Below are 27009 nucleotides of genomic sequence, written 5' to 3'. Positions count from 1 at the left end.
ATGGCGACGTAAATCATTTTGCGATGAGCAAATAATTGGAAATAATTTTGTTGTCATACACCAACAATTAGTCTTAAAGCTTCGAAACCCACCTGTCAGCAATCTGACGTGATAAACCTATTGAAAACATGCCGCTCGCTGTAATGCCACTTTCGTCCCTTGATGCTACAGAGGATTTATCTGGTTAATTAATAAAGTTAGTACGCAAAGTAATTAGGTACATGGGCGAAAACAGAAACCAAACAAGATACCATTCTAAACAAAAAACATAGTAAGTTTACGACTAAAAAGTTGATTTAAAAATGAATTCTTCAAATACTGGTGTTTTTTATTACAAATTGTATTTAGGCCATCTTCACATCAAACTACAGTATGAAGAGTATCACTCTAAGGAAGTGTAAGGAGGTTCTGTACGTAAGTTTCGTTAGGCCTACACCTAGCGACACGTGTAGTCTTTGGTGTGCTATTGTTACATCGCCAGAAGTAGTCAGTTCTCACAAGTAACGCAACACCGTGCGCTGAACCACGCTGAACACGCGGTTTGTCAAAGTCAACGGCCGTCACCTTGGGAAGGACAAACTCCGTCTGTGCTTTTCATTTTCTAGACTCTCGCCCGAAATAGTTTTCACATCACTCGAAAATAGGCGTAAAGGGTCGTGAAATTAACGTTTAGATCAAATGCATTGGTGATGGGCGCGATTTGAACCTGGGACCTCGGGGGCTAAGTACCGCATTTTACAACTATACCACCTCGCCAGTGCTGCGGGATAAATACATACAGACACGTTTTTGCTGCGCTTCTGCTATTAAACTATAATTCAATCTTGCTCATACGAAGGCAAGAGTAAACAATCATCTCAAAAAAATATTTATCAGAAATTAAGTTGTTAGCAATATTTATCAAATTATTATGTGAAAGATGTAGCTAAACATTATTAGTACATTCAACTCAACCCAACGCACATCAACGCATACGAAAACGAAATTGCCATCAATATATAGGACAACGACGACAATGTTAATCCTGATATATACATGTGAAAATGTATTCAAACCCCATTCATATCAACGCTAGGGCAAAATAAACAAAACAAAACCTTAATATTTTGACAACACAGTATAACTCTTTACAATTAACCTTGTTTTTTACATTGTCCCGCAACCCTTCTTATAATTCTCGAATAGGTGTAACCTATGACTACAGAGAACTGCCAATAAATTTCTGGAAACTTGGTATTAGGATATATCGGAGCAGGGTCGAGCTCCAACATTGCTTTAAATAACTATTATGTTATTATGTATATTATGTTATGTCTGCTAAAACATAGTAATTTAAGCACTGTACGCAGCGGGGGTATTTTTATAATCACAACTACCCGTATGAGTAATATCTTTAGATACATTTTGATGAAACTTTTCAATTTTTTTAGGTAGCTAAAATATTTAAATATTTACGATAATTTACAATGTTATTGACATGTGAGTGATAGGATTGGGCCGGTGAGGTATTTTTGCGTTGTTCGAGTTCGTGGAACTATAATTCATTCCCATTCATACCAAAACCAGTCTAATTAACAAATATGTATGAAGCGAGTGTTTTCTAACATATACCATGTTATTGACATGTGATAAGATTACACAGGTAAACATTGCGTGATATTTGCAATAACACTAGTGTTAGTGAACCTGTGTGTTGTGTTACCACTCCTCAGTGATGCCACAACATCATTATCATTTCCCTGTCTATTCCCTATGTTGGCACACCTGACAAGGCCTTTATTCGCGATTTTAACAAAAAGATCCGTTGTTCTTTTGTTCGCTTATTTGCACGTCCTCATTCTGGCGAAATTGCTTAATTTTTCCGTTTACTATTTAAATGACTGACCTACTGCGGTGGGCGTTCAGTTTTTAATTTTAAAACGTTTTGTGTTACACAACAATAAACCATGGTGAATCAGACTTACCTAAATGAAGAACACTTCTTAAAGCTTAAAATTTAATTCCTAACTACTTCAAAAGAATAAACAAGAGAATGTAAAAAGCAATTGTTCAGAAGGCATGACAAGAACTTGTTTAACTAAAAATGAAATCTCCAAGTTTTTTATAGTTTATGATTTCTGAAACAGTAATATTTACATGTGTTAACATGATAGAAATTCGGAGCATAATCCAATTTATAAGATCTAAAAAGTGGATAACCAACGATGAATATGTTTATCTTCAGCACATACCACCGTCAAAGTCTCCAAGCGACGACATTGCGTTTCCATGGTTTACATGACCAGAATAGTAAATTTTTAATATATTTACTAAATTATACTAGCTGTGTGGTGTTCTACGGACGGGAATCCTGAAGTCAGTTTAAACCTTCTTATATTCTTTTACATTACTTTTTTACTTTTCAATGAAATGGCGACCATACATTCAAAATAGCAGTTGGATTGCATATTGTGTGCATTTTTCCAGATATAAAATTATGTTATACTTGTATACATTATTTATTACCAAAAAATATTAAGGTAAAATAATTTTTGACGAATCGAAAAAAAACAGTCTAATCTGAAAGTTTATTTTAAATTAATTGATTGTTGACTCATGATTGTACACTAAGCAACTATATTAGATGTAATATAATATGGTGCATTAATTAATCATTATGAAACAACCATACTAGATATTTACCGTAGTACTAAGATTCAGATTTAAATAGAACTTATTTAAATAAATAAATGTTTAGGATATCGAATTTGATGCCAACATCTAGTTGACGGAAAGTTCCAATATTTATAACAGAGAGAAGGATCGTGTTTGACATATATTTAAATACACTTTCCATTTCATTTACACAATATCACAGACGCTGGTTGATATACGATCTACAAAACTAATAATGCATTTCTACAACCCCCCCCCCCTCCATTGTCAGACCCTCAGACAACAGGAAATATTTAACACACTTTCCTCCCCTAGCGTTTCAGGGGAGAAAGTCGTTGCTATTATTGCTTTTGAGACCTACTTAGGCAGACCCTCTGCCACCCCCTAGGACTCTAGGAATGTATAGCTGTGTGACTAGTTTTCTAGAGTTTAGACTTCTAAATGTTAAAATAAGAAACTCATTGAGCGTTTACAAGAATATACACAGTACGACATTACAGTTTACAAAAATATACTATTTATACACTCTAAAACAGTGGTTACATTTCTAAGACGTGGAAGGTTGAGAATGGTGTTATTTGCTATAAACTGTCGTGTAGGCCAGAATGAGTTTCAAGTTAAAGAACCTAGTGTGTACGATAGGCCTAATGCAAAAATTGTCTTCCGATAATTTGCAAACACGCAAATTTGTCCACAGTTTAGTATTAGGCTGCTTTGGCCTACTGTAAGCTAGTAACAGAGGATTTTTCTAATTGTATTTTTTATTTTAACGAAACTGTCCAAGCCACTTATGTTGTCTATACTAACTATAACTACGACATATTAAAAAGCATAGTTAATTAATGATCACAATGACTCATCGCAGCATGATACTGAATTGACCCTTCTTCTGCTTTGGAGGTATTATTAGTATTACAGATCTTTGTATGGATTCTATAATGCAGGAAAATATATATAAGATGACGGTATTAACCTCCACCTAACTAATGCCCGGGAAGATTAAAACGATAAATTACGTCAGCCTGATTACCTTGGTCATAGTGCCTGATGGGTGCGGCGGAGGCAGACACCACCAGTCTAGGAGGGTAAGAGTTGAGGTCCAAATCGTACAGGTCGATGTCGACGTCCCCAATGTCCGAGGACCCTAGACTACCGACGGAGGCGGCAACGGCCGGAGGGGATGAGGATGAAGTCACCTCAGGGGAACTATCCGGGCGAACCCCCGGGAGTCCGTGGCGTACCCAGATGGTAGTCATACCGAACTGTCACTTACAGGCGGGAAGTCCTTAGGAGAGTAAAACTATAATCCATCCTCCAGGAAACACATCACTAATGCGTACATTCCGGCTGACTCCAGGTAAAGATAGGCAAACGTCAGCGAAGAAATAGTTTGCAAAATACACACAAAGTTTAAATAACACCACGATAAAACACGAAACGTCAATAATTAGATGTAATAGTTTACGATATAATAACACCAAAAGTCACAACAAATTAGCACTTTCACTCAAAACAACACCGCGCAAGATTATTGAACCCGACCAGTGCGCGTGCGTCGAACAAGTACCATTGGTTTGCGACTGCGCAGACCGATGACCTTGAACTGTCCGGCGCAGAACTACTCGCACTACTCTCGCCTGGGAACAAAACAATAATAACTATTGGACGACGTTCTCGGCGTCTCCCCCCTCCACTACCGAGAGTGGCCGGAGTCACCCGAGATCGGCCGAACACGACCGAGTGAAAGTCCCCCTCCACGACCACATACCGAATACCTCACCATTGCACAACCACAGACCTAGAACTCTGCCATTGTCAAGAGCAACTATCTTCCATCAGCGTGACGCGCAATTGTGACTTCTGCTTTGTTGGCAGCGCCTGGGCTCGGATGAGAACAAGATCCATATCAGCAGAAGGAGGTTTTGTCTACTTAGTTATCGACGTTTTGTAGGGGCCTCTTGCGATCTCTTTATTCGCATAGTTGGAACGAAATGGTCCTAAAGAACAATAAGGAAGTGCGAGAATGACATTTAATTTAGAAACAAACGTATCTAAAATTAATGTTTCCAAGCAGACATCGTACATCATTTTAACATATTCTTGCATCTGAGATGTTTAATGAAATGTTCTACATGGGCTTCAAGCAATGTCCTCATTTTAATGCCGAAGGCAATTATATAATCACCATCATGTTGATGAAAAGAAAAAAAATATTTAAAGTTATGAAGGAATGTTCTTAAACAATTGGAACTGCGCAAGTCGTCTGTACAGCTGGAGTCTGGGAGTTATACAATGTTGGGTTTTTACTCACCCAGTTTGCAGTCGGCTCGGTTGGTGCGAGGTGCGACTGGTGAAGGATCGTAGCAGATCTTGCCACGCTTGGCCGCGTGATTGGAAACGCTACTTTTTGTCGCCCCGTCACCGCCATCCTTGGATCCTTGACATCCTTACCTAACGCTGGCTCTTGACAACCGACATTTGTACTATCTTGAAAACTGCGTGATCTCTACGCCACGGGGAAAGCAAAACACAACACTTTTGATTAGACTACATTGATATACAAGTTAGAGGGAGCAAACAAAAAAATGCGACAATATTTTGACGTTTTAAATTTCCTTTCAAAGAATAAAACCGAACCCTACTGATAAGATGAGGCACGGGTGGATTGGCAATAAGAAGATTCATCGTTTTCACAATGGATTCGTTGAGTATGCCTACTTAGTCCATGCAACACATTTGATGTATTTGTGAATCTCCATTAATATTCAAGAACGATTCATCCTTACTTACTTCAGCGTCAATGTTGGTTGATCTAAAATTCTATAGTTATAGATTGATTTTACCATCTTGAACAACTCTACTTGGTGTCCTTTTCACGTGTGATGCACAAGATTCAAGCCCAGTAGAGAAGACTCCTCCACTGCTCCACTGCGGCGGCGGAAGCGCGGATTTGCGCTGCATGACGCGACATGTCTGCTTATTAATTACGAAACCATTGTTCGCGGTCGCCGCCGGGAACGTCGCTTACCCGCAGAAATTGACCAGAAACTTTATCGCTCGCAAACCCCGGCTTCTAGGAAACCTGGAGCAGCTTGGAATACACTGCCGTGAATACCTGTGACACTTCCTTGCATCCAGAGGAATAGTTCATGAAGACTGTAGAGTAAGCCTTCAGAAGAGTAGTTTATGTTGAGTAATCCTTTTAAAATAGTAGTTCATGTTGAGTAAGCCTTCAGAAGAGTAGTTCATGTTAAGAGTCTTCATCAGTGGTAGCCATATTGGATTTTAGTCCCAAAAGAGCAATGTTAACTTTGTAACATGATTTCTAAAAAACCTGTTGTGAAAAAAATGATGATTGATGTGTTGAAATATTGAGGTTTAGTGATCCTCTAGGGAGTGAAGATTTTAGTTTTGTAATTTTTCCTCCACTTAAATAAGTTAATGTTAATTAATTAAGCCTTTAATTAAATAATTTATTAAGACAAGACAAAAAATATTTCTAATATAATTTCCTCATTCCCTAGTACTCTATAAACCTAATCATAAATTTTCAATCTTTATAAATAACACCGTTATGCTGCTTCAAATGATGGTATGTTCTGTAAAATTTAACATTGCTCTTATGGGAGTATAATCCAATATAGCTACCACTGATGAAGACTCTTAAGCCTTCAGAAGAGCAGTTAATGTTGAGCAATCCTTTAACTCTGAGCATAGAATTTCCAAAGAATCATAAATACTTTTTATCTGTTTATGGTATTTTTACAAAATTTCCTCCTTGTGACCACAATATATTTCAATATATTTCACACTATTAACCCCTTATGGAAATACGAAATGAATTGGTTTTAAGCTTTCAATAATGCAATAAACGAAAGTGACGTTTTCACATCCCAAGAAGAACCCATATATCTAATCACCGAGAAGGCATAGATTAGAGACTTATCGGCTTTACAGACTTTATCAGTGACAGCTCTTCGACCTATGGGATTTCAATGTCAATAATATTTCACGCTGAAAAAAAAATGGCCGTCGCTTATCTTCCAATGTTTTTGCTGACTTCTTTGATGATAGTTGCTGATACAATGTCCTTGGTCGTCTGCACATCGCTAGTCCTGCCTTCCTTGATCTTGCTCGGGCAGTTCCTTTTTTTACCTCGTCCACGATCTTGCAGTAATCGCGTTGTGTACGAACGCTCGTGACGACGCGGCGTTTTAAAACTAAATACTTTTTAGAGTGTTTAGGTGCTTTCAATGCCTTTTCTAAACACTGAATACAAGAGGGCCCAATTTTAAAAGTAAGAAATTGTACATAGTGCGTTGAAGACTTTCTGATGGCGCACTGTTTCTGCGAATCGTTGACCAAGTAAGTCACTATGAACATGATTCATAGTATCCGGTTGTTAATTAACACCTTGAAATTGCGTAATAATACAAACAAAAGATTCACTACTTTTTCTACATCTTCGTCTAAACCAAAACTAAGTTGAGAAAGACTGTTAATATAATGTAGCAAGTTTCCTAAATCTACAAATTTTAACATATTTGTGTATACTTGTTCAAATTATACTGAAATCTAATAACGCATGATGCCAGAGTTGGCTCATCATAAATTCGCTGGCTGTATCACCAAGTTTATTTCCAAACTGCGTACACACCAATTGTATTTCACAAAACGTTGGTATAAAACACTTTGTTTAGTTTCTATCTAGTCATTATTCCTAACATTTATCAGTGCCATCGCTTTCGTGTACAGTACAATGTTCTTGTACTTATATAAAATACACTGATGTATGAACAAATACACCAACAAGGACTCGTGGGTTGCTTCTACGATTTATATATTCAAGCCAGTAAAAGCTATCTGACGATGTTCAATGGAGGTTTGCTGGAAAAGGATTGTGATTGTCTTATTTGGACCTCACCTTTCGTAGAGGCAGTGACGTCACTATGGCCTTGGCCCGCCTTCGTTATAATGGGCAATCTTGAAACACGTGTTAGCCTGAGCAGGCCTCAGTCAAAATTGGCCAACATTATCACAGACATGTTATTTACTATCAGTAGTGGCCACCACTAATCTGTGACCTGGATCTGTGGTGGATATTTTTCAAAACAACATATACGTTTGATAGTAAAATTACGGAAAATCCCCACATCGAGACTGAAAATTGTATTTTAAGAAGGCTTGGATAACTAACCGTTCAATTGAATTTAGTCATATTCTCGGTCGTTACGTTATGTTTAGGCTTTTTGGGTATTTAAGAACTCTTTTAATAACGACACGTTTATTAATCAAAATATTGACACTCCGAAAAGCTTTATATCCTGAAACCAAGTCGTACCACTTTTCACCCCTTTTGGCTAACAAACAAACGAGAGAGGTTTAAGTTTAGATACTTCAAAGGCAAATGATCAGCTAAAACCGTTCGTTGAAGTCTCCAATCTCCTTTGAGAACAATTAAATTGGTATCTGACAATAATATTAAAGCAATTAAATAATTAAAGCTTATAAGATTCTGTAATTTTATAGGTTACTGCAAAACTACCGTACATAAAAAAATAAAACAGTAATTAAAAAATAAATTATTAAGTGATTCCATTTTCACCAATACATTAATTAACCTTTTAGTAATTCAGTACTTTTTTAACAATGATGGATAAAATAAAACACAAACTAATTAACACAATTAAAATTACTTGACCAAATAGTTTTGCGTTTATTAACAACAGTATGCTGGTCTTTAAATCTTATGCAGAACGCAGAAGGCCTAATAATCAAGTAGTTTTGCACTATTAGCACATAGAGTACGTGAGTGCTCCTGGAGTATGAAAAGTCAATGGAAGTATGAAGTATGGAAATAAAAATATAACTTAAAAATATTCCCAAACAGTTTCGCATCCAGCAACGCATGGTGGACTCTCAATTGTATGCAGATTGCAGAAGAACTAATTGCCTCGATAAAATTCTGACAAATAAGCATGGGAAAGTTAGGTGTAAAAGTGAACGTAGGTGAAGAGGTCGTCAAACTCGTGGCCCAATGGCAGAATGACCTTGGGAGGGCAACGCCGCGACTTGGCGGCATTCCGCGGCGGAATAAACAAATATACAACACTACAACTTGAATAAATGTGTAAAACCACGTTTGTTTGTGTTAGAGACAATCCAAGGGTAGATGTTGTCTTTTGGTGGTGTTGGTTCATACAAGATTTTAAATGGGATTTCACTGCTATTGAAGGGATGGAGACGTTTTAGTTACGAGAAACGTAGGCAAATAAATAAGTGATTACACCATAATTATCTATAAGAAGTACCTGATCGATTAAGGTGGAACCTTAGCTACATAAGCCCTATTATCCCTGTAAAATATTTCCTTCCAGGCTGCATAAAGCCTTTGTTACTGTAGTAAATTGTATTTGGATCACAAGGTCTTTGGTTTAGAAAGATCAATTATATCGACTAGTTTTTAGGGAATATTTTAGATCCCGTTTGTGATGTACATTGACATTTTTAGAGTTCCTTAAAAAAGGTTGCAAAAGTTTCAGTTTAAGTTGGGTGTATGCCTGAGTAATGGGTTAGGAGGTTACATTATGCATATTAATAAAAATAAATCGTTCTCGTAAATTCGTGTCAAGAAAATGTGAACAAACACTCTTGAGAACCTCTTCCACAACAGAGTAAACATAAACACCATCAAAAACATATACGTTCACAATTCAATAACTTATAGTTTTATCGTTATTTATCTAAACTACATGTTCTGTATCGGGTGGTTTGAATTACAGAAACCAATGGCAAACGATCAAGTGAACTGATAACAATTGTATTGCAAAAAAAAAAAAGAATACTTCATATGTTGCAGAGTCCTAAAAGAACTTACCACTAGATTTCGGACAGCATTTTTACATATTTCCTGTAATCAAAACGCACAGTCTGAGGTAACGTGCATTTCTAAATCTAAAGTCTATAATTTCTGCGACTCTTATGAGAGTAAAGCATTGTCTATCATACATGCATTAGCTGGTTACATTTTCAATACAGGAAAACTGAGATATGAATAAAAGTCCAACGTGTAGCCGGTCCAATCAAAATGTAAGAACGAAAGAGACAAAAATAGATAGTTTAATATTATCATATTACGTAAGTTCTACATCAGTTCAAGATAAATATTTCAGAGAAATCATTACTAAATTACCACAGCTAAGTTCGATATCTATTGACGATCTAATTATGAAAAACACTGTTTGTTATTCTGGTCTTCGTGTGGGAAATTAGCCGTACAAGTAAACACTACTCTGGAAGCATAAATATCGATTAGAGTTATATAACTTACCTTAGCCAAAACGTATCAATATAGCCGTTCAAATTATAAGACGTTAAACAAACTACTTGACGGTTTTTTTAAGCTTAAAGCGCGCAAGAGGTTAGGATTGTGAAGCTCTTCTTTATTGTCGTGTCGTCACTGCCCCAGTTCAATGAGGGGTTGTTGTGTTAACAAAGGCTGCTTCCTAAAGACAGTTTCTAAATATTTCTAAACATTTCTAAATATTTCTAAACATTTCTAAATATTTCTAAACATTTCTAAATATTTCTAAACATTTCTAAATATTTCTATCTGTACTACTGGCATAAACACTGCACTCTAAACATTTCTAAAATCATTTTTTTTACTAGAAGTCTTTTTTCATCTGTTTTCCATAGATACCACAAAACGTGTGATTTTACGTCGATTGTGCACTGAATGTGTATTATAGCTAACTGGCAAAACAACAACTGTTGATCTAATCAAACGATCCATTCATGTATCTTAAGCATTGCTCTCTATTTTATACGTTATTTGTTTCTATTTTGTTATGTTATTTGATTTGCTCGACCATTCATCAATTATTTAATTAAGAATAACAAATCTTTGAAAAGTTCATATCTTGTTGAAATTTCAAGTTTAGTATTTTTCCGACTACCATTGATTTGCTCGACGTTACTAACAACCTGTAATTGATGTGGAAATGAAAATTCTGTTCCAAAGCGTTTACCTAAAATAAGATAAAAGTCAAGTCTTTGGATAATCAGCTTTAGTTGTACATAATGTTAAAGCTAATTTATCACATTCACGAATTTCACAATGGGGGAGGTAAAAAAACCACCACACCAACAATTCTTGAAGCCTGAAGTAAATTCTTGTACAGAATTTTTTATCTGCTCAACCTATTCTATTTTTTTATAGCCCATTTAAACCGATTCATGCATTCACGATTTGTACAATAAGGAAGGAAACAATCCCCGACCCCCCTTATAGTTACTCCAATATTGTTGTAGCTGGTAGTTATAACTATGAGCTAAACTCTGCCTCGAGTTGAATGGTCAAACCAAGGTTACTCCGTGGACATCCTTGGATCAGATCACTAACACACAGGTCTACGACCACCGTGCAGTGTTGTTGATAGCTTACCACTCTGAAACTGTCAGGAACGACCTAAACTCAACGAAACTCAGAAACCTTTAACTCTATCCTTGATGCAACTTTAAACAACGTGGTAAAACACGACAAATTCTTAAAATATCAATGTGTAAACGATCGTAGACGTAGAAGTAGTGCAGGGCCTCAACTCTAAACACACTTACAAGGAATAACCTAAAACTCAACAAAAATTACACACCGTCAAATTAATCCCTGACAAAACCGAAACAGCGCGGGCCTAATGGAACACAATAAAATTCAGCTTGTGGTGTAAAAACACTATACCTATCGTTATAAAGGCATAGCGCAGACGTAAAAGGTTTACGACAATAGCACAATTACCGAGGTATATCAGTGTATAACCGCATTTTTGCACGAAGCTCTAATAAACTGTAATGACCAAGGGTCAGATAGACTTCGTTTTTACGTTTGAGAGCGGCTACATTATGATTGTTTCTTGGAGAATATAATAGTCTTTCTATGGCGTTTTTCTAGGATCACTTGTTTATTCCGAAGTTTAAGTTCTTTACTGCCACATGTTTATCTCAAATTACAATTGGTTTTCGAATTCATTGGGATATTGTTTCGCCGTTACTGAAAAACGCAATCTTACCTTGGGAACTTACTGATTGTCAGACTCTTAGTTATAAGTCGTTATGTTTGATCTAATTGCAATGCGTTATGCTGAAATGTTGACCCAAAAAGGTCAAAGTTAATCGATAAATAATTAATTTCTCCATTTAGTAATCACTTACTGATTTACTTCTAGATTCAACAGAGATACTATTAAACAACGAGAAACATTAGTGATTTTTACGATCAAAGCAGGATAACATTGATTTATACATCATGTTATCGAGCTCCTCGTGTAATACTAGAGTAGGTGATAGAAACGGCAGCCTACATTGGGCAATACGGCTCGATTTCGACTGTAGTTCGCAACTGGGCCATTGCGCAACATACACGTCAGCCGACTCACTTACCTACTTGTTTGGCTGACTCACCATTCAACATTCAGCGTTCAGCGTTCTGCACTTCCATGCTGAACCAACGCTGACGCCATGCTAGTTGCGACATTCCTTTCTAAGGGCATTTAGTACTAAAATTAAAATTTGGTGGAACCTAATCTAATAACACATATTTGTAAAGAAATTGAGACTCAATTATCATATTAGGTGGTGGTAAAGGATCTCTCAAAACACAACCAAAATTGAGATTTCTTGTTAAGGGCCGCTAGGGGTGCCAAAATTTAACTTTTCTATGAGGATTCGATAGTAGGCTAGTAGATAAAGTTTTCAAGGTACAGATAACAAAATACCAACTCTCCTAATCTACGAAATTGAATTCAATAAATTAATCGTAGAAATTAGATTAAATCTCAATTGGAACTACTGTGATTTATAATTCTACAACTATCCATCCTAAATGATCAGGTGCAAGTTTTATATTAATTTTACAGAACTTACGAGTTCTATACTTATATTTCGTTAAAATAAGTACACGTTGAAGACAAGAACACAATTCTCTGGAGACAATTCTTTGAGTAGGAATTGATTTAGCAAGTTCAGCTGAAATTAACAGTGAGTACATAACATATCCCCCAAGATTGAAAATCAAAGCAAACTGCCAAATGCACTTTTCACAAAATGAATTGATAAATCCGTGGATGCACGATGGAAATATTGATATAGTAATTTAAAGATTGGAACGGTCTTTTACAATACTGGAGGATTGCCATTTTATAGCCCCTAAACACGTCAAAATATTAAAACTATATCACATACACGAAACAATTCGTTGATGATTTTGTGACTACAGGCGGAATTTAGATATGCTATATTGTCACCTGTTTTTAACTTAGACACAAACCGACACAGCATTAGCTCTCAATACTAAAATGGATCATTTTCAAATTTCATAAAAGACATTCTACATTAAATGATTTACGTCAAAATATTAAAACTATATCACATACACGAAACAATTCGTTGATGATTTTGTGACTACAGGCGGAGGTTAGATATGCTATATTGTCACCTGTTTTTAACTTAGACACAAACCGACACAGCATTAGCTCTCAATACTAAAATGGATCATTTTCAAATTTCATAAAAGACATTCTACATTAAATGATTTTTAATCACAATGTTCGTAATACAATCTCTCAGTCTGAAATAAATATGTTAATTTACCTTTTACCCACGTCAAATACCATAAGGATAACTTAATCCATTTATTAGGTATCAATTTTCAATCAAGAGGGGAAATACTATGACTGGATCTCTCTGATATTGCTACAGGAGTTATGCTATAGAGGTTGGAGGTATGACCTGAACAGAAACAGAGCTAGGTTGGCGGGTAAGATTACACTCGACCCAGATACTTACAAAAACTGGACCTCAGTATTATACTGACCATTATGTGGTGTCTCTTACACTCGACACTACAACACTTAAAACTGTGGCGTCCATGTTTCCATACAAAACATGTTACAATGTATGTATAAATCTCCTAATTATAAACATAATTAAGAAAAATTTCATATTTCGCTATAATAGTTTTAAACTCACAACATAAAATAACATTTCTACAGCGGTACCGTAATATAACTGATTGCATAAACGTTGCAAGTAATCGTCTGGTGACTCATCACAATGCGTTGCAATTGCTTATCATTATACAGTTAGTTATCATGTAATTACGGTAGTTGCTGCAGTGACTTTAACGCTGGGACAAGCCGTATACCTTTCACTTTGATTTCTTGAATAACTTGTTATACGTTTACAAATTGTTCATCCATGCACACATGATCCAAATAGGAGTCACTCACTGGAAAATTATCCAAAACCTATTAGTTCTGGCCATTGCTAATCTGATTAAAACATGTAAACATTCGTCCATGAATCCTCAAAACCTGGGAACAGTGTGTACTGCAGTAGGAATACCTACAACAGCTTCGTATACTTGTTTAAAGTGACCAGATAATATTTTGGTCGCGTTAATAAAGCACAAAGATGGTTTCCCGCGTTCTGGTTGGCTACAGTGATTGCCAATGGGATATTGAATGACATTGTAGGGGGCAGAATCAATTTGTGAGCGTAGTTTAAATACTCAAAATACTTAAATACTACTCCCTTTAAATATGGTAATCTTCAATACTCTAAAAGTTAAGTACGTTGTCAGCTTGCTTCAAGTATAGAGAGCGTTTCGTTGTCAACTTGTTATTTAACCAAATATTCATACTGTTTAATTTAAACTAAAGTGCTCTATTAGTCAACAGTTGCTTGCACACTATGGTTAAGCAATAGAAGCACCAAATCTGGCACTGTAAAAATATACCCTAAAATAATTAAAGTATCCAAAGTCCATGACACAAGCCTCAAGCATCTTAAGAGTCATTAAATGCTCGTATGTATGGTAACAAATCGTTCAACTTATTAATATTTCTACTTTTACTTTTATACTTTCGTTTTAATTCTGGATGGCTGCACAATATGCAATTGGAAATTGTAAAAAAACGCTAAGCATAAGCTCAACTATATGGGAAATATTTATTTCACGTGTTGTCTGGAGAACCGGGTTTAAAGTAACCTTCTAAGGAAACAAATATTCTGTAGGAGAAAGCACTGACGTTCCGTTTCAGTTTGAACCTTCAAAATAGAACCCTCATCTGTTTTACGACCATACATTGACCCTAGTCCCTAGAACGGCAGGTAGGTTTGCTGTTGCAGGGGTGCGAAATTTGACCCGAGAACCGTACAATGGGTCAAGGACGAGCTCCGTTATGTTCTAAGGTTTCACCGACCCTTGTGGCCTTGAGTCCCTTCGTGGGCGCCGGAGAATAGAATTTGGAAACGCCGGAGTGGGGCTTTCTCCCGACCCGGGTCGAAATGAAACAAAAAATATTGAAAGGCAATCAAGTGCAATATAGTATGGTTGTAAACAAATCCACATATCCACCTACGATACGGTTCTCCAGCTCTGGCAAACTACAGTTTAAAACAGAAGAAACAAATAACTTTCTTTATGGATTATCTAAAAAGTGTTATCTTTCGTCGCCGAAATACTAAATAAAAATTAATTTCTGAGCTAACTGGAAAACATTATACTCCTTACGTGGTATGTAGAAAAATAAACAAAACCGATTCAAGTCATGGACATTAAAAAAATCCACATTAAAAAGTCCAACAACATAGAGATTACAGTAAATAATGTTCCATTGTCTGCTGTTTACATCTAAAGTTATACAGTTAAATTTAAATAATATCTTATTTTCTGTTAGCGTCAAAATAAAAGATTCTACACCTGGCGAGATTCTACACGTTCTCTTCCCTGTTGCCAAAATAATATCCAGCCAAAGATAATTTTTAATGTTCTTTTTTTTAAGAAAATTGAAAAGTTTTAGCACTGAACATGAGTTTTAACGTAAAATATCTTTCTTCTATGGAATCATAGAAAAATGTGAACTCAACTATTCCTTGAATTAACTTGTTATTCTGATCACGTGTCGAGGTACAAACCCTGCCACAACGGGTCCCAAAGGAGGTAGCACTTTGAAAATGAAATCCAATAAGGCGTTCTTAGTTCTTGAGGCAAAAACCAAATGACGGACGTTAACTGCGGCCGTTTACGAGCGTCGTGGTCGTAGAATTAGTTGGCTTTTATTGCTGTTTCTTGCGATTCCAGTCATCCAACTATTCGTCTTACCTTCTTCGCTTCGTTGCTTTACAAGCGAGCCGAGATGAACCTCGCTTTGGAGAATGTTTGTGGAAGTTACTATTATGTAAACTATTTATGTTACGCACTCTCTAGTCAATTCATAAATACATGGATATGTTGTAATAATAGTTCTAAACAATTAGTTGTTAGAAGTAAATTCATAGTTTTTCATTGCGTAGAGTATTGTGTCCAAAAAAATCCTATTTTCTTGTCAAACTTTAATGTGACAGAGGCCAGAGGTAAATTGTTCTAAAGTAAGCTTAATTTGTTCATATCGTTGAGTTTTCCAGGAGTGAATATTAGGGACAAATTGGTAATTTTAATTTTTATTGCGTGCAAAATCTTAACATTAGTAATATGTCCAAGATCAAAAATCGTTCTAAAATAAGCATAATTTGTTCAAAACGTCGAGTTTTAAAGGTTTAAGTGACCATTGCACATTGATCCTTTTATCATGTGAAAGAGGCTTTGTGATTCGAGTAGCTTGCGTATGTAGGCCCTACAGATATCACTAGTTATGATCACACAATAGAGGGATGCCCCTTTTAAATCTTGGTTATACAATCTCTAGATTTAAGAAATTTAGATAAATAATTTCAGAACATATGCACACGAGTCCTTAGAAACAGGGGGTTCTGTGGCGAAGACCTTTATTTATTAACTATGACCTGTTTATTAACAGCATTTCAACGTTTTTCAATAATACCTATTCAAAGTCATCCAACAATCGGCTACCAGTTCGAAACAAAGTTCTCAGGCTCCACTCGTTGAAGAGGGAAGAGTCTATTTCTGTTCAGTCGGTAGAAATAATAGCACCGAGAAAACTGCGGAGCCACAATAGCCTAGCGAGGCGAAGTATGAGGGGTCCTGGTGAAGGGGGGGGGGGGGTGATTGCATGCAATGTCAAGGTTTCTCAGAACTCGGACGGTGCTCGGTACTGCCAACTGTACAACTAGAGCAACTACCAACGTTACAACACCAAATAACACCTACGGAGTACGATAAGGAAATTCGTGAAGAAAATCTTTCAATATTACAATTTGTGAAAATTCCTATCAAAATACCAACACACAACAGGACTCCAGGAAACAAATATAGGTGTTTTAAGAAATGGTTTGTTTTATTATTGACTATAAACCCAAACTGTATTACAGTACTACAATAAGTCGGTGTGTTTAGGAATTAGGAGGAGGTGTCGGTTTTTTTCCTTCGAGCCGACTAATCTAGCCTCAAATTTATGTCTTTTAAGTTTGGGCCAAAATGGTACAAGAGAACTTATTGTACTGTGATATCTAACTAGGAATAGTGCTATAATAAAGTATTGCTCAAGATGAAAAATTACAAAGCTAAAATGTAACAGAACCGAAAAAAAATTGAAACATATTACCCGGCGCGCGAACAGATTGGCCAATGGTTCGAAGGTCTTTTCTAACATACAGATTGACCAAAGGTCCGAATGAGCAGGGACAAAAAATGGGGGAAGAGCTTACAGCAGCGATGTACCATGTGGGGGAGGGGCTTGTCTATTCAAGTACAGTGTTTGTTATCGTTTTCTAATCTTACCAGACACAGAGGTAGCCTCTTTAATGCTATTGAATATCATAGAACCAACTTGTGTAGTTCAAACAGCTGACAAAATTCTTTAATTCATTTTAAATATGAATACTCATAAGGTTAACATGGGAAACTAAGGAGCCATTGGGGCAGAGCCCGAAATAATTTTTGGGATAAGAATATGTCCAGATATGTTAATCGGGAATGTGAGCTATCTTCGTACCAAATTTCAACCCGATCAGACCAGTAGTTAATGCATGATTAGATATCAATCAATCAAACAAACAAACAAACAAATAAACTCACAAAATTTCACAATATTAGTACTATGATATATTGTAGTTGATAAGGGTGAAAAAATGATGTCTCATCATATCTATATTATTTTCATTGCGTGCGCAATTTCTTCAAGGTAACTTAGAAAGATTAATAATTGTGACGTAATTTTCCTAGCGGACGACAAGTGGGAAATTACGCCACCGGTAACAAAACGAGGATCCCAGGATTCGCCCTAGTCTGGTCGCGGGGAGTTTCCCAGGAGTCGATAGTGATTCGGACAGCCTAAGTTTGATAGCCCTGGTTGTCAGAGCTCGAGACGAACGTTGCGGGTTACTAAACACCCTACTCGAAATCACCACTCTAGCCTAGGGCTTGTGGGGAAATAAATAATTTTGACTTGACTCTGTGGGCAAATATCTAAATGACACACTACTAGCTAACTTAACAAATCAACAAGTAAGCTAAGTAGTCACTCCGCTTACCTACGGAGTTACGTCGTCAACCTGAAACAAACAAGGTTAGTACAAGATAGGCCTAACCTAGCCTAACTCCCACAGAGTCTGAATTTACTAGACAAGAAAACGAGTTGGCTTAAGTTGTCCAAGGGAGACACGAAACGAGAGAAAAACTGAAACTAAAAATAAAACTGCTTCAAGAGCTGATACGAAAAAAGAAAAACTAAAACTTCAACTTCCCCACGTGTTCAACTTAAGCAAACTTCTGCAATAATTATCAAGCAGAAACCTGTCTGCTGGGGCCAACTTCGGGGCGTTCGGGAACTTTATAAAGGGGTTTAAGAATTTAAAAAGAAAGTCCCAGATATGGATTACGAAACGTTAATCGAAATGATCTGTCACCAACTCCGATACTTTAATTAAATGAGTTGGTTAAAGCGTATGACGAGGTCTGCGAATCAGGCCTAGCCTAGGAACTTCGACAAAGTTCTGCCGAAACACAAGTGACAAAAGAAAAACCTAAGTTGTCTTAGTTTTACACAACTTACCAAACGAAGTAATACTACTGTAAAACACTTTTAGCGCACTCGATGCACCACGAACTTAATGTAGGCTAACTTTTAAGCGACGAACGAAAAAGAACAAAAACTCTTCAAATCGAAGACGAAAAGACGAATTAGCGAATCCTTCAAAAGCCGGGAATACGAATGACCAAAACTTCACAAAACTTCTTCTTACTTCACCTTCGTCTCAGAATCGAGACGAAAGTTAAAACGATTCCTGATTGGTCAACGAGTTACCGAAACAAAAAAAAACTGGCAGCGAAGGCAGGCGCATGGCAGCTTTAACAGGCTTACAGCCGCGTACCGCTCAAAGGTGACCTCGCTGCTCATCTTCTCTCCCGTAGCCCGGCCTCAGACGCAGTCGAACAGCCAAACAACCAAACTGACACCAACGTCGTCTGCGGTCTTGGAATTGGAGGTTAGGTACGACGTCAGTTTAGTGTCGCGACTAGGCTTACTCAACAGCTTATGTTTAGCTGTTTAATGTTCGTGGTCTAGATCGTTATATTTTTTACCCCCCTACCCATTTGACTCGTTACATAATACTAATGACACCTACTATGATAACACAAAATCTAACGTAAACCATTTTCTTCTTTACATTTCATACAAAATAATACAACATTTTCTTGATTTAACTTAAACATCACCGACTTACAGATAACACCATTTTCGTATGGATGTAAACAAAATTGTACTATGGACATATGTTTTGATGTAAAAAAAAATTTGTTCTAAACTTGTAAAAGTTCTGATGATTGACAACAGAATTCAGCACAAACTATGCAATTTTAAAAGCTAATATGACGAGCTTAAATATGCTTTCACGGGATATCATACAAACGCGCAAAAGGCACATCTAAACTCAAGCCATGAACGGAATGTGAAATACTGCACCAGCTGATTGTAGTCGAAATATCTTTAAGTGTTATTTTTTCAAGAGTAAAAGTATAAACAGTAATAATCAGTATAAACACATAATAAACAAGTAGATTCTTCTCCAAAATATGGCAATAAAACATTTTCTGAGAGTTTTGTAGTTTTCTTACTTACGCGGCAAGAGGAAAACAGTTTGTATGCTCGTTCATACTTCTTTCTTGATTTTTCAGGTAATAGGTTTAATGAAACATGTTTTTAGTTTCTGATATTTCTGTCTACCATTATATACACAATTACTTTTACTGAGTTAATTATTGTTAAACATGTTAGGCCCACTTATAATTCATCTTTCAAATACTAAATACTACAATTCAAGTTGTGTTCAAACGAAGGTTGAACGAAAATAGAACATAAACTACAAACACGAAATGACAGGTTAAATCGTAGTTATAATAGTCAATCAGCTGATCATAGTATTATTATCTTTAAGTGTTGTCAACCTATTTCCAAGCGTACACGGATTACTAGCATAATAAAATCACGCTATTTTGTGTTGTTTGGTTGAAATCCTGATGTACGACAAAGTATAAACCGTGCGACAAAGTATAAATCGTACGAAAAAGTGTAAATATGCAGCATTTAGCATCTTTATGTACTACAAACAGTACAAGGAAGCCAACTTTGTCAGGTGACTGTAGGAAAATAAGTATTTAGGTGTCGATTTGCTGCACACAAAAATACTTAATTATTAACAAATATATAACTGTGATAAATGCAATTTGGAGTTATTATTTTCTTTTAACGGCAACTGAAAATGTAGCTGACTGAATAAGTAATTTAATAACAAATTATTATTTATTTGAGGATTTTAAGGTAAAATGTTAAGAATTATTTGAAGTTTAGAATTTTAATTTTTGGTTTAGTTGAATGTTGAATAAGTGAATGGATTTTGACACTCTGTGGTAGAACATTTTGTTCGGGTTATTTCACTTCCAATGGAATGAATATCTTTTTCCTTTTTTTAAACTTTAGTTAAAATACTACTACTATAATGAATATTGCTGGATCGGTTTTGTGAACTTAAAAATGAACATCGTGTGCGAAATACTAAGACAGATATTAAAGGTAATTTTCAAACAATGTGTATACACATAAAAACGAGAATGCTTATGCTTTGAATCTTGAAAGAACACTTCAGGACTTTTAAATGGTAACATTATTTTAATTGTTATAACTAGGTCAAACAAACTAACAATTTCGTACAGTAACCAACTCGACCTCCCAAAAAATGTAACTTACTTTGTATACTTGACAAGAAATTGATATTGAATTTATAAGCAATTAGTTAGATTTTATAGCCTATTATTTGCATTAGAATATCGCACTGTTTTGTTTAAGCTACAGTTGAATGTAAAAACCTTATTTGTTTACTTAACAGCTTACATAAAACTTAGTGTTTTAAAAAGTAAAATTCTTCTCTTGAGTTTGGTCACCTCTGTGACTGGTAAGATTATAAAAAGTTAACAAATACTTGACTTGAATGGACAAGCTCCTCCCCCACACGGGACATCGCTGCTGTAAGCTCCTCCCCCATTTTTTGACCCTGCTCATTAGGACCTTTGGTCAATCTGTATGTTAGAAACGACCCTTAAACCATTGGCCAATTTGTATGTGGCCATTACCCGTACCACAGATCAATTATCCTACCTCAAACGGACCGTTGTGTTAAACGCCAACACTTATATGCCTAAAATAGCAAACATTTTATAAAATGGTTTTTACCTTATTGACTCTTTGTCTAAAAACACACACAACAGAAATAAATAAATTAAACTATCAAATAATTAACTCCGTATTCCAACAACTAAGGTTTCAACAAACAAACGGAGGTAAAAGAAAAGGCATTTCATTGTCTCGGGGTACTATTTTATAAAGTTTAATTCTACTGAGAAAAGAAAAGCCAAGCTACTCAGTTTAGTGTTTAACAGCCTGGGGTGGACACATTCTGTTAAGTGATCAAGTCCTTAGGGAAGATCACTTCTACAAGAGGGGGTGTTCACAGGGGGTGTTCACCATCTCACCGCCCACACTTAGACACAGGGTAATCAAATGTCTTAAAACTGTCTCATACCACGCTACGCTGACAACAGAACTATATAGAAAATGTAAATAGAACTTCATAACCTCTCCAATAATATATCTGCTAAAAAGTAAATAGAACTTTCCAACCTCTCCAATAATATATCTGATGAAGATAATAAGTAGGTAAAAGATGTTCAAATGTTGTTACGAATCATGATGATTTGAGGAGTGAGAATTGTATATGAAATGATTTTGTAGAGGATTCGGTGTGTTTAATCTTGTAATTAACGAATAAAATATTCGTAGACACAATGACAAAATAGTTGGTTATTATGAAGAAGTTATTAGCTTTTTCTAAAATATTAAATCCCCATTAGCAACCTTAGAAGTTGAATATTTATAGAGCAACAAACAGTATTGTTGGACCTGATACTGCGAAAAAAGAATCACAGAGAAATTGGTGAACATAGGGCCTACATAAAAAAAAAAACATCGCCACAAACAAATTGAGAACCTCCTCCTCTTGTTGGTAGTGGGGAAGTCGGTTAAAAATAGTATTTATTTTGTACTGTAACGTGGGGATTAGAAAATCAGTTTGATTCTTTTTTTAGCTTAACATTTTTTTCCCCCACAAGAGCATTTTCGGCTTGTAACTTTTTCTAGATCTATAAAAACTCAAAATAACGGTAATCTAATAAGCTTTGCAGTCATAATGAACCCATAATGGATTTTTACGAAGACCGAGCTTTACGAACATTTTGTAGAACCGGGAATTCCAAAAACATTTCAACCTAATAGAGCACTGAAAGCCAGTTGAGCAAAGCGATAATGTTTTTAATGTTTATGAAGTTTTAAACAACTTATTTAGCTCGTATGTTTGTTCGTTAATGAAAATAAGCTTAATCTTAAATTTTGTTCCTCCACAAACTTTCCCACAATCTTCCTAAATAACGTTGGTAAATGTGGCTATACAGTAATATGTTATCACGTGATAATATAAGGAAGTTTGCATTGAGCTTAGCTTGGCTCCGCTTTATAAATCGGGGATTTAACAAACAACTAAATAATAATATCTAAAATGACACTTAAAGTGTAACTTAATACAAAAACAAAGCTGATATAACATTCCGTGCAGGTTTCTAAGCTAGAGTCATTACAATAGTTCTATGTCACATAGATCTTCAACACAGAGCACATTAAACAGGGCCCACAATAACTGGCAAACTGCGCTGGAGCCTTCAATGCGAGGAACGCAAAACAGGTACAGTATGCAAATTGCCTACCTCGCATAAGGGAGATATAAAATATACGCAAATTTGAGCTTGGACTGTCTTAAAAAGATATTAATACTTACCGAGGTCTCGAAAAAAATCCAACATTTTCCAATTAATGCTTACCTGTAAAAAAAAACGTACAATTAGACTTGACAACCAGGTTAAGTCAACAATAGAAACTAAACAGAGAGGGACGAGCGTGAACGAGGTGTGCATGGGTAGAATAACTTTATGTATCCTATAAATAAATTGATCTTTTTAATTTATAATTAATAAACTATAGGATTTATTAGGAATTATTAGTTTTAGGATTTATTATTTAATCCAATAAATAATATAAAAATATTATATTACGAGAGCTTGCCCCGAAGTCGAAATCTCGACCAAGAGTATGTATTGTGCAAACTTCATTAGACTTGACAACCAGGAACAGTAAGTCAAGAAACTAAACAGAGAGGGACGAGCGTGAACGAGGTGTGCATTGTGCATGGGTAGAATAACTTTATGTATCCTATAAATAAATTGTTCTTTTTAATTTATAATTAATAAACTATAGGATTTATTAGGAATTATTAGTTGTAGGATTTATTATTTAATCCAATAAATAATATAAAAATATTATATTACGAGAGCTTGCCCAATAGTCGAAAACTCGACCAACAGTATGTATCGTGCAAACTTCTCTATTTTCACCCCACGCTGTACATAAAACATGTGATTTTTATTCCTTCCATTTGTTTTGATTGTCTGTTTATATGTTTTTGTTATTTCGTCACCAACATGGAAACCCATAAAGTCCATGTATTTTTTTTACAAATTTAAATAAATTTTTTGTGCTTATTTTTTAGCCTATTTTAATTTATAAAGGGATTCTGAACATCTACAGGAAAACATCTTTCATTTGGTACCAACAGCGTGTAATTCGGTCCAGTAGTATGGTCAGGCTAGCTGTCATAAATGTTGCAAACGTTTTTAGTATGTAAAATAAATATTCTTTACAAAAGAAGTTCTATAACCAAATATAACGACGTCAGGGTGCTCAGTTATTTAATTTACTACTTTAGGATGTCATGTTTTTTGAAGACATGCTACTCTAGTTTGACAATAACAAAAGTTGGGATGGCTTGTCAACTATTATTATTAACTAGCAATTTTATATTTGAACAAGGGTAAAACACAATTTCCCCTAAAGAATTCTTCCATTCTTTACTCTATTCTTCTTCCACACCGTCCACTCGCACGAAGCGAACGTAGCACAACGTAGCGGACAAGGAACGAGTGGATAGGAAACGTGAAGAAAGTGAAGAAGATGTGGAAGAAAGCGAAGCGGAACGTCTGGAAGAAAGGGAGAAGAAGAAAGTGGACGAAGAAAGTTGCGCAACATTCCCGCTGATGCGCGAGTTGCCATCTTCACTGGCGGTGGCGTATCTTGACCATCGGGTCAGCGTGGCCGGTCACCAGACAGCCTCAGCCGCGCACAACGGCGGGGCGGGGGAGAGAAACATTCAATATATTTAATATTTTGTTGAACTATGAACTGTTACATGAATTAGGTTCCATGAAACAACACTCGAAAACTGACATTTATTTTGGAAAATACGGCTAAACTACTGTTAACAATTTACATGGTATTTTCTAAACAACAACATAGGCAATGGTTTCCCTGAGATCTAATAGTGAGAGGACATTGTATCTGACCATTGTTGTGATTAGTTTGTCGGAATAATCACCAAAATCAGCTGCCTTTGAGACTAATAATGTTGAACGTTGCACGTTATAGTTCAATCTTGGTGGTTAAAAGGTCAAATGTTTCTGACAGAGGTGTATCTTTTTGTACGAGGTAAGTCATAGATTCGATGACACAAAATCAGTCGTAGTATTTTTATCTATGGGACAAAAAGGTGGTAGATGTGGAATTCACACACACATAGTGTAACTAACAATAATCTTGGGGGAAAGTAGAGTGTGTGTAGGTACTTTAAGTTGTCCAACAGATTTGATACCTACATGAAATACTGTAATATGAACGTTGGTAACAGTTCAAATAATTGCACACTAAAACGTAAATAAAATAACGTAACAAAATATTATTAAGATCTAAATGAATTTGATCAAAAAATAAACAACATTTTACAAAGGTAATTTTCAACCATACACTTCCGAAATCAAAGCAATTATTCATATAAAATGTTACAACAGAACGGACAAGCTAAACTACTCCACTTAGTTTTAAAAATGACCCATAAATAAGAGGAAATAGTTTCCACAATCGTATAGAAACTGAAAAACTGCTTCCCAAGACGAATTTGGGATAGGGGCCAAGCAATTATGATAAAAGCGATAAGACAGGGGTATACATCCGCGTAGATCTATCTGTGGTTTGGGGGAGAGGGGTAAATAAATGTCTGATGTACGTGCTAGGGTATGGGGGGGGCAACCCCCCCTCATAAATCCACCCACCAAGGCGATACCGGGGTATTTCATTGATAAACTTTATCTAGGCCAGAAGTTGGTTTAATTATGTTAGTTGACCTGAAGGGTAAATAGAGAAATCTGATATCTTACAGGTTCGAATTAAACTGGGATGAATATCACGAGTAAACTTTATAACCTCAGGGATGAATATTGCAATCTTTATGAAAATTGTAAACGCTGTGGTGTCATATTCTGAAATCAGTATTGGTTTTTAATTAGTGCTGATTATTGAAGTTATTTTTGAAGACAAAAATTATGAGGTATATTACTAGTCAACCAAGTTTAACAAAAGTAACATTGTTTTTAAACAGATTTCTTGGGCTTAATTTATCTTTTAATATTGTAGCTGGTTTAATAAATTAAAGTACTCAAAACACTCCGCTTTTATGGACTTTTTTACATTATACAGTAGTACCTATTTTTAAATTTTGTTTCTAAATTTTAAATTTTTTACATCTATGCATTTTTACACCATCGACGTTTTGTATGGGAACGGATGAAACCATAGTCTTGTTATTATCTAACGTTGACTTTTATGACAGATTGCATAGTTAATTGACAGCCAAATAACAAATTACATCTGGGTCTGGAAACGATCTCGTTTGGAATCGAACCAACGATGGCACCAACTACTCAAGATACCCAGACAATAATCATAAAGCGCAAGAACGGACGATTCAATTATTGTTACATAATATGAAAATAATAAAATTTTTATATTGTATATTTAAATTTTATAAAATTGTATGGTACAGCAACAAGGTAGATAACTGCCAAAATTAATAAGAACAAAATAATATGAAACAATATAAATTGTTTCAAATAATCTATTGTACGTTTCTACAAAGGGAAAGTAAACAAATTAGTTTCTTACTTCATTGTGGTATTTCAGTACATTAAGATTTACTTTGTACAAAAATAAGTGAATTTTCCCTGTGCTACATTCAAGTGTTATTATTCATCACTTAATCACTTAAAAAATAGTTCAAGTTGTCTCCAATTGACAACATTTTGTCTTGATCGAGTATTTTGCATTGTTGGTACCAAATCAAAATATTTTGTCTTGATAGAGTTTGTTGCATTGTTGGTACCAAATCACAACATTTTGTCTTGATAGAGTATTTCGCATTCTTGGTACCAAATCAAAATATTTTGTCTTGATAGAGTTTGTTGCATTGTTGGTACCAAATCACAACATTTTGTCTTGATAGAGTATTTCGCATTCTTGGTACCAAATCAAAATATTTTGTCTTGATAGAGTTTGTTGCATTGTTGGTATCAAATCACAACATTTTGTCTTGATAGAGTTTTTCACATTGTTGGTACCAAATCAAAAGAATTTTGTCTTGATAGAGTATTTCGCATTGTCGGTCCCAGATCACAACATCTAGTCTTGATATTTCGCATTGTTGGTCCCAGATCGTCAGTTCCACCTGTCGGTCGTCGGACACGCTCGCTGGCGAGTGGAGAGTACAAGGTCCCTCTCTCTGATTGGTCGTCGTCCTGGAGGCGGAGCCAACCAAGGTCTGCGGATCTACCAAGGTTACCAACCCAATTACCTCATCACAGCGGCTTATATCGCTCATAAACCCATCCCGACCCCTGGCTTACGTAAACCG

General features: G+C 35.7%; 1 protein-coding gene across 9 annotated transcripts in view; it reads right to left on the bottom strand.

Moving 5' to 3' along the window:
- Positions 1-27009, bottom strand: part of LOC129002641 (ecdysone receptor) — a 275558-nt gene that overhangs the window by 20919 nt on the left and 227630 nt on the right. For 3 of the 9 annotated variants that reach the window (XM_054430600.1, XM_054430597.1, XM_054430598.1), the window contains exon 1: positions 3686-4277. The exons of the other annotated variants lie outside the window; for them this stretch is intronic. In XM_054430600.1, coding sequence (XP_054286575.1) covers positions 3686-3911 — 226 coding nt within the window. In that variant the 5' untranslated portion in view covers positions 3912-4277. Of the gene's footprint in view, positions 1-3685; positions 4278-27009 lie in introns of those variants that run through there. 9 annotated transcript variants of the gene reach the window in all.

Source organism: Macrosteles quadrilineatus, unplaced genomic scaffold (genome assembly GCF_028750875.1).
Source record: "Macrosteles quadrilineatus isolate MER2022 unplaced genomic scaffold, UCM_ALF_1.0 Scaffold_9__3_contigs__length_116548681, whole genome shotgun sequence".
NCBI classification, from domain to species: domain Eukaryota; kingdom Metazoa; phylum Arthropoda; class Insecta; order Hemiptera; family Cicadellidae; genus Macrosteles; species Macrosteles quadrilineatus.
The sequence above is the reverse complement of the archived record's forward strand: the minus strand, read 5'-3'. Positions and strand labels throughout refer to the sequence as shown.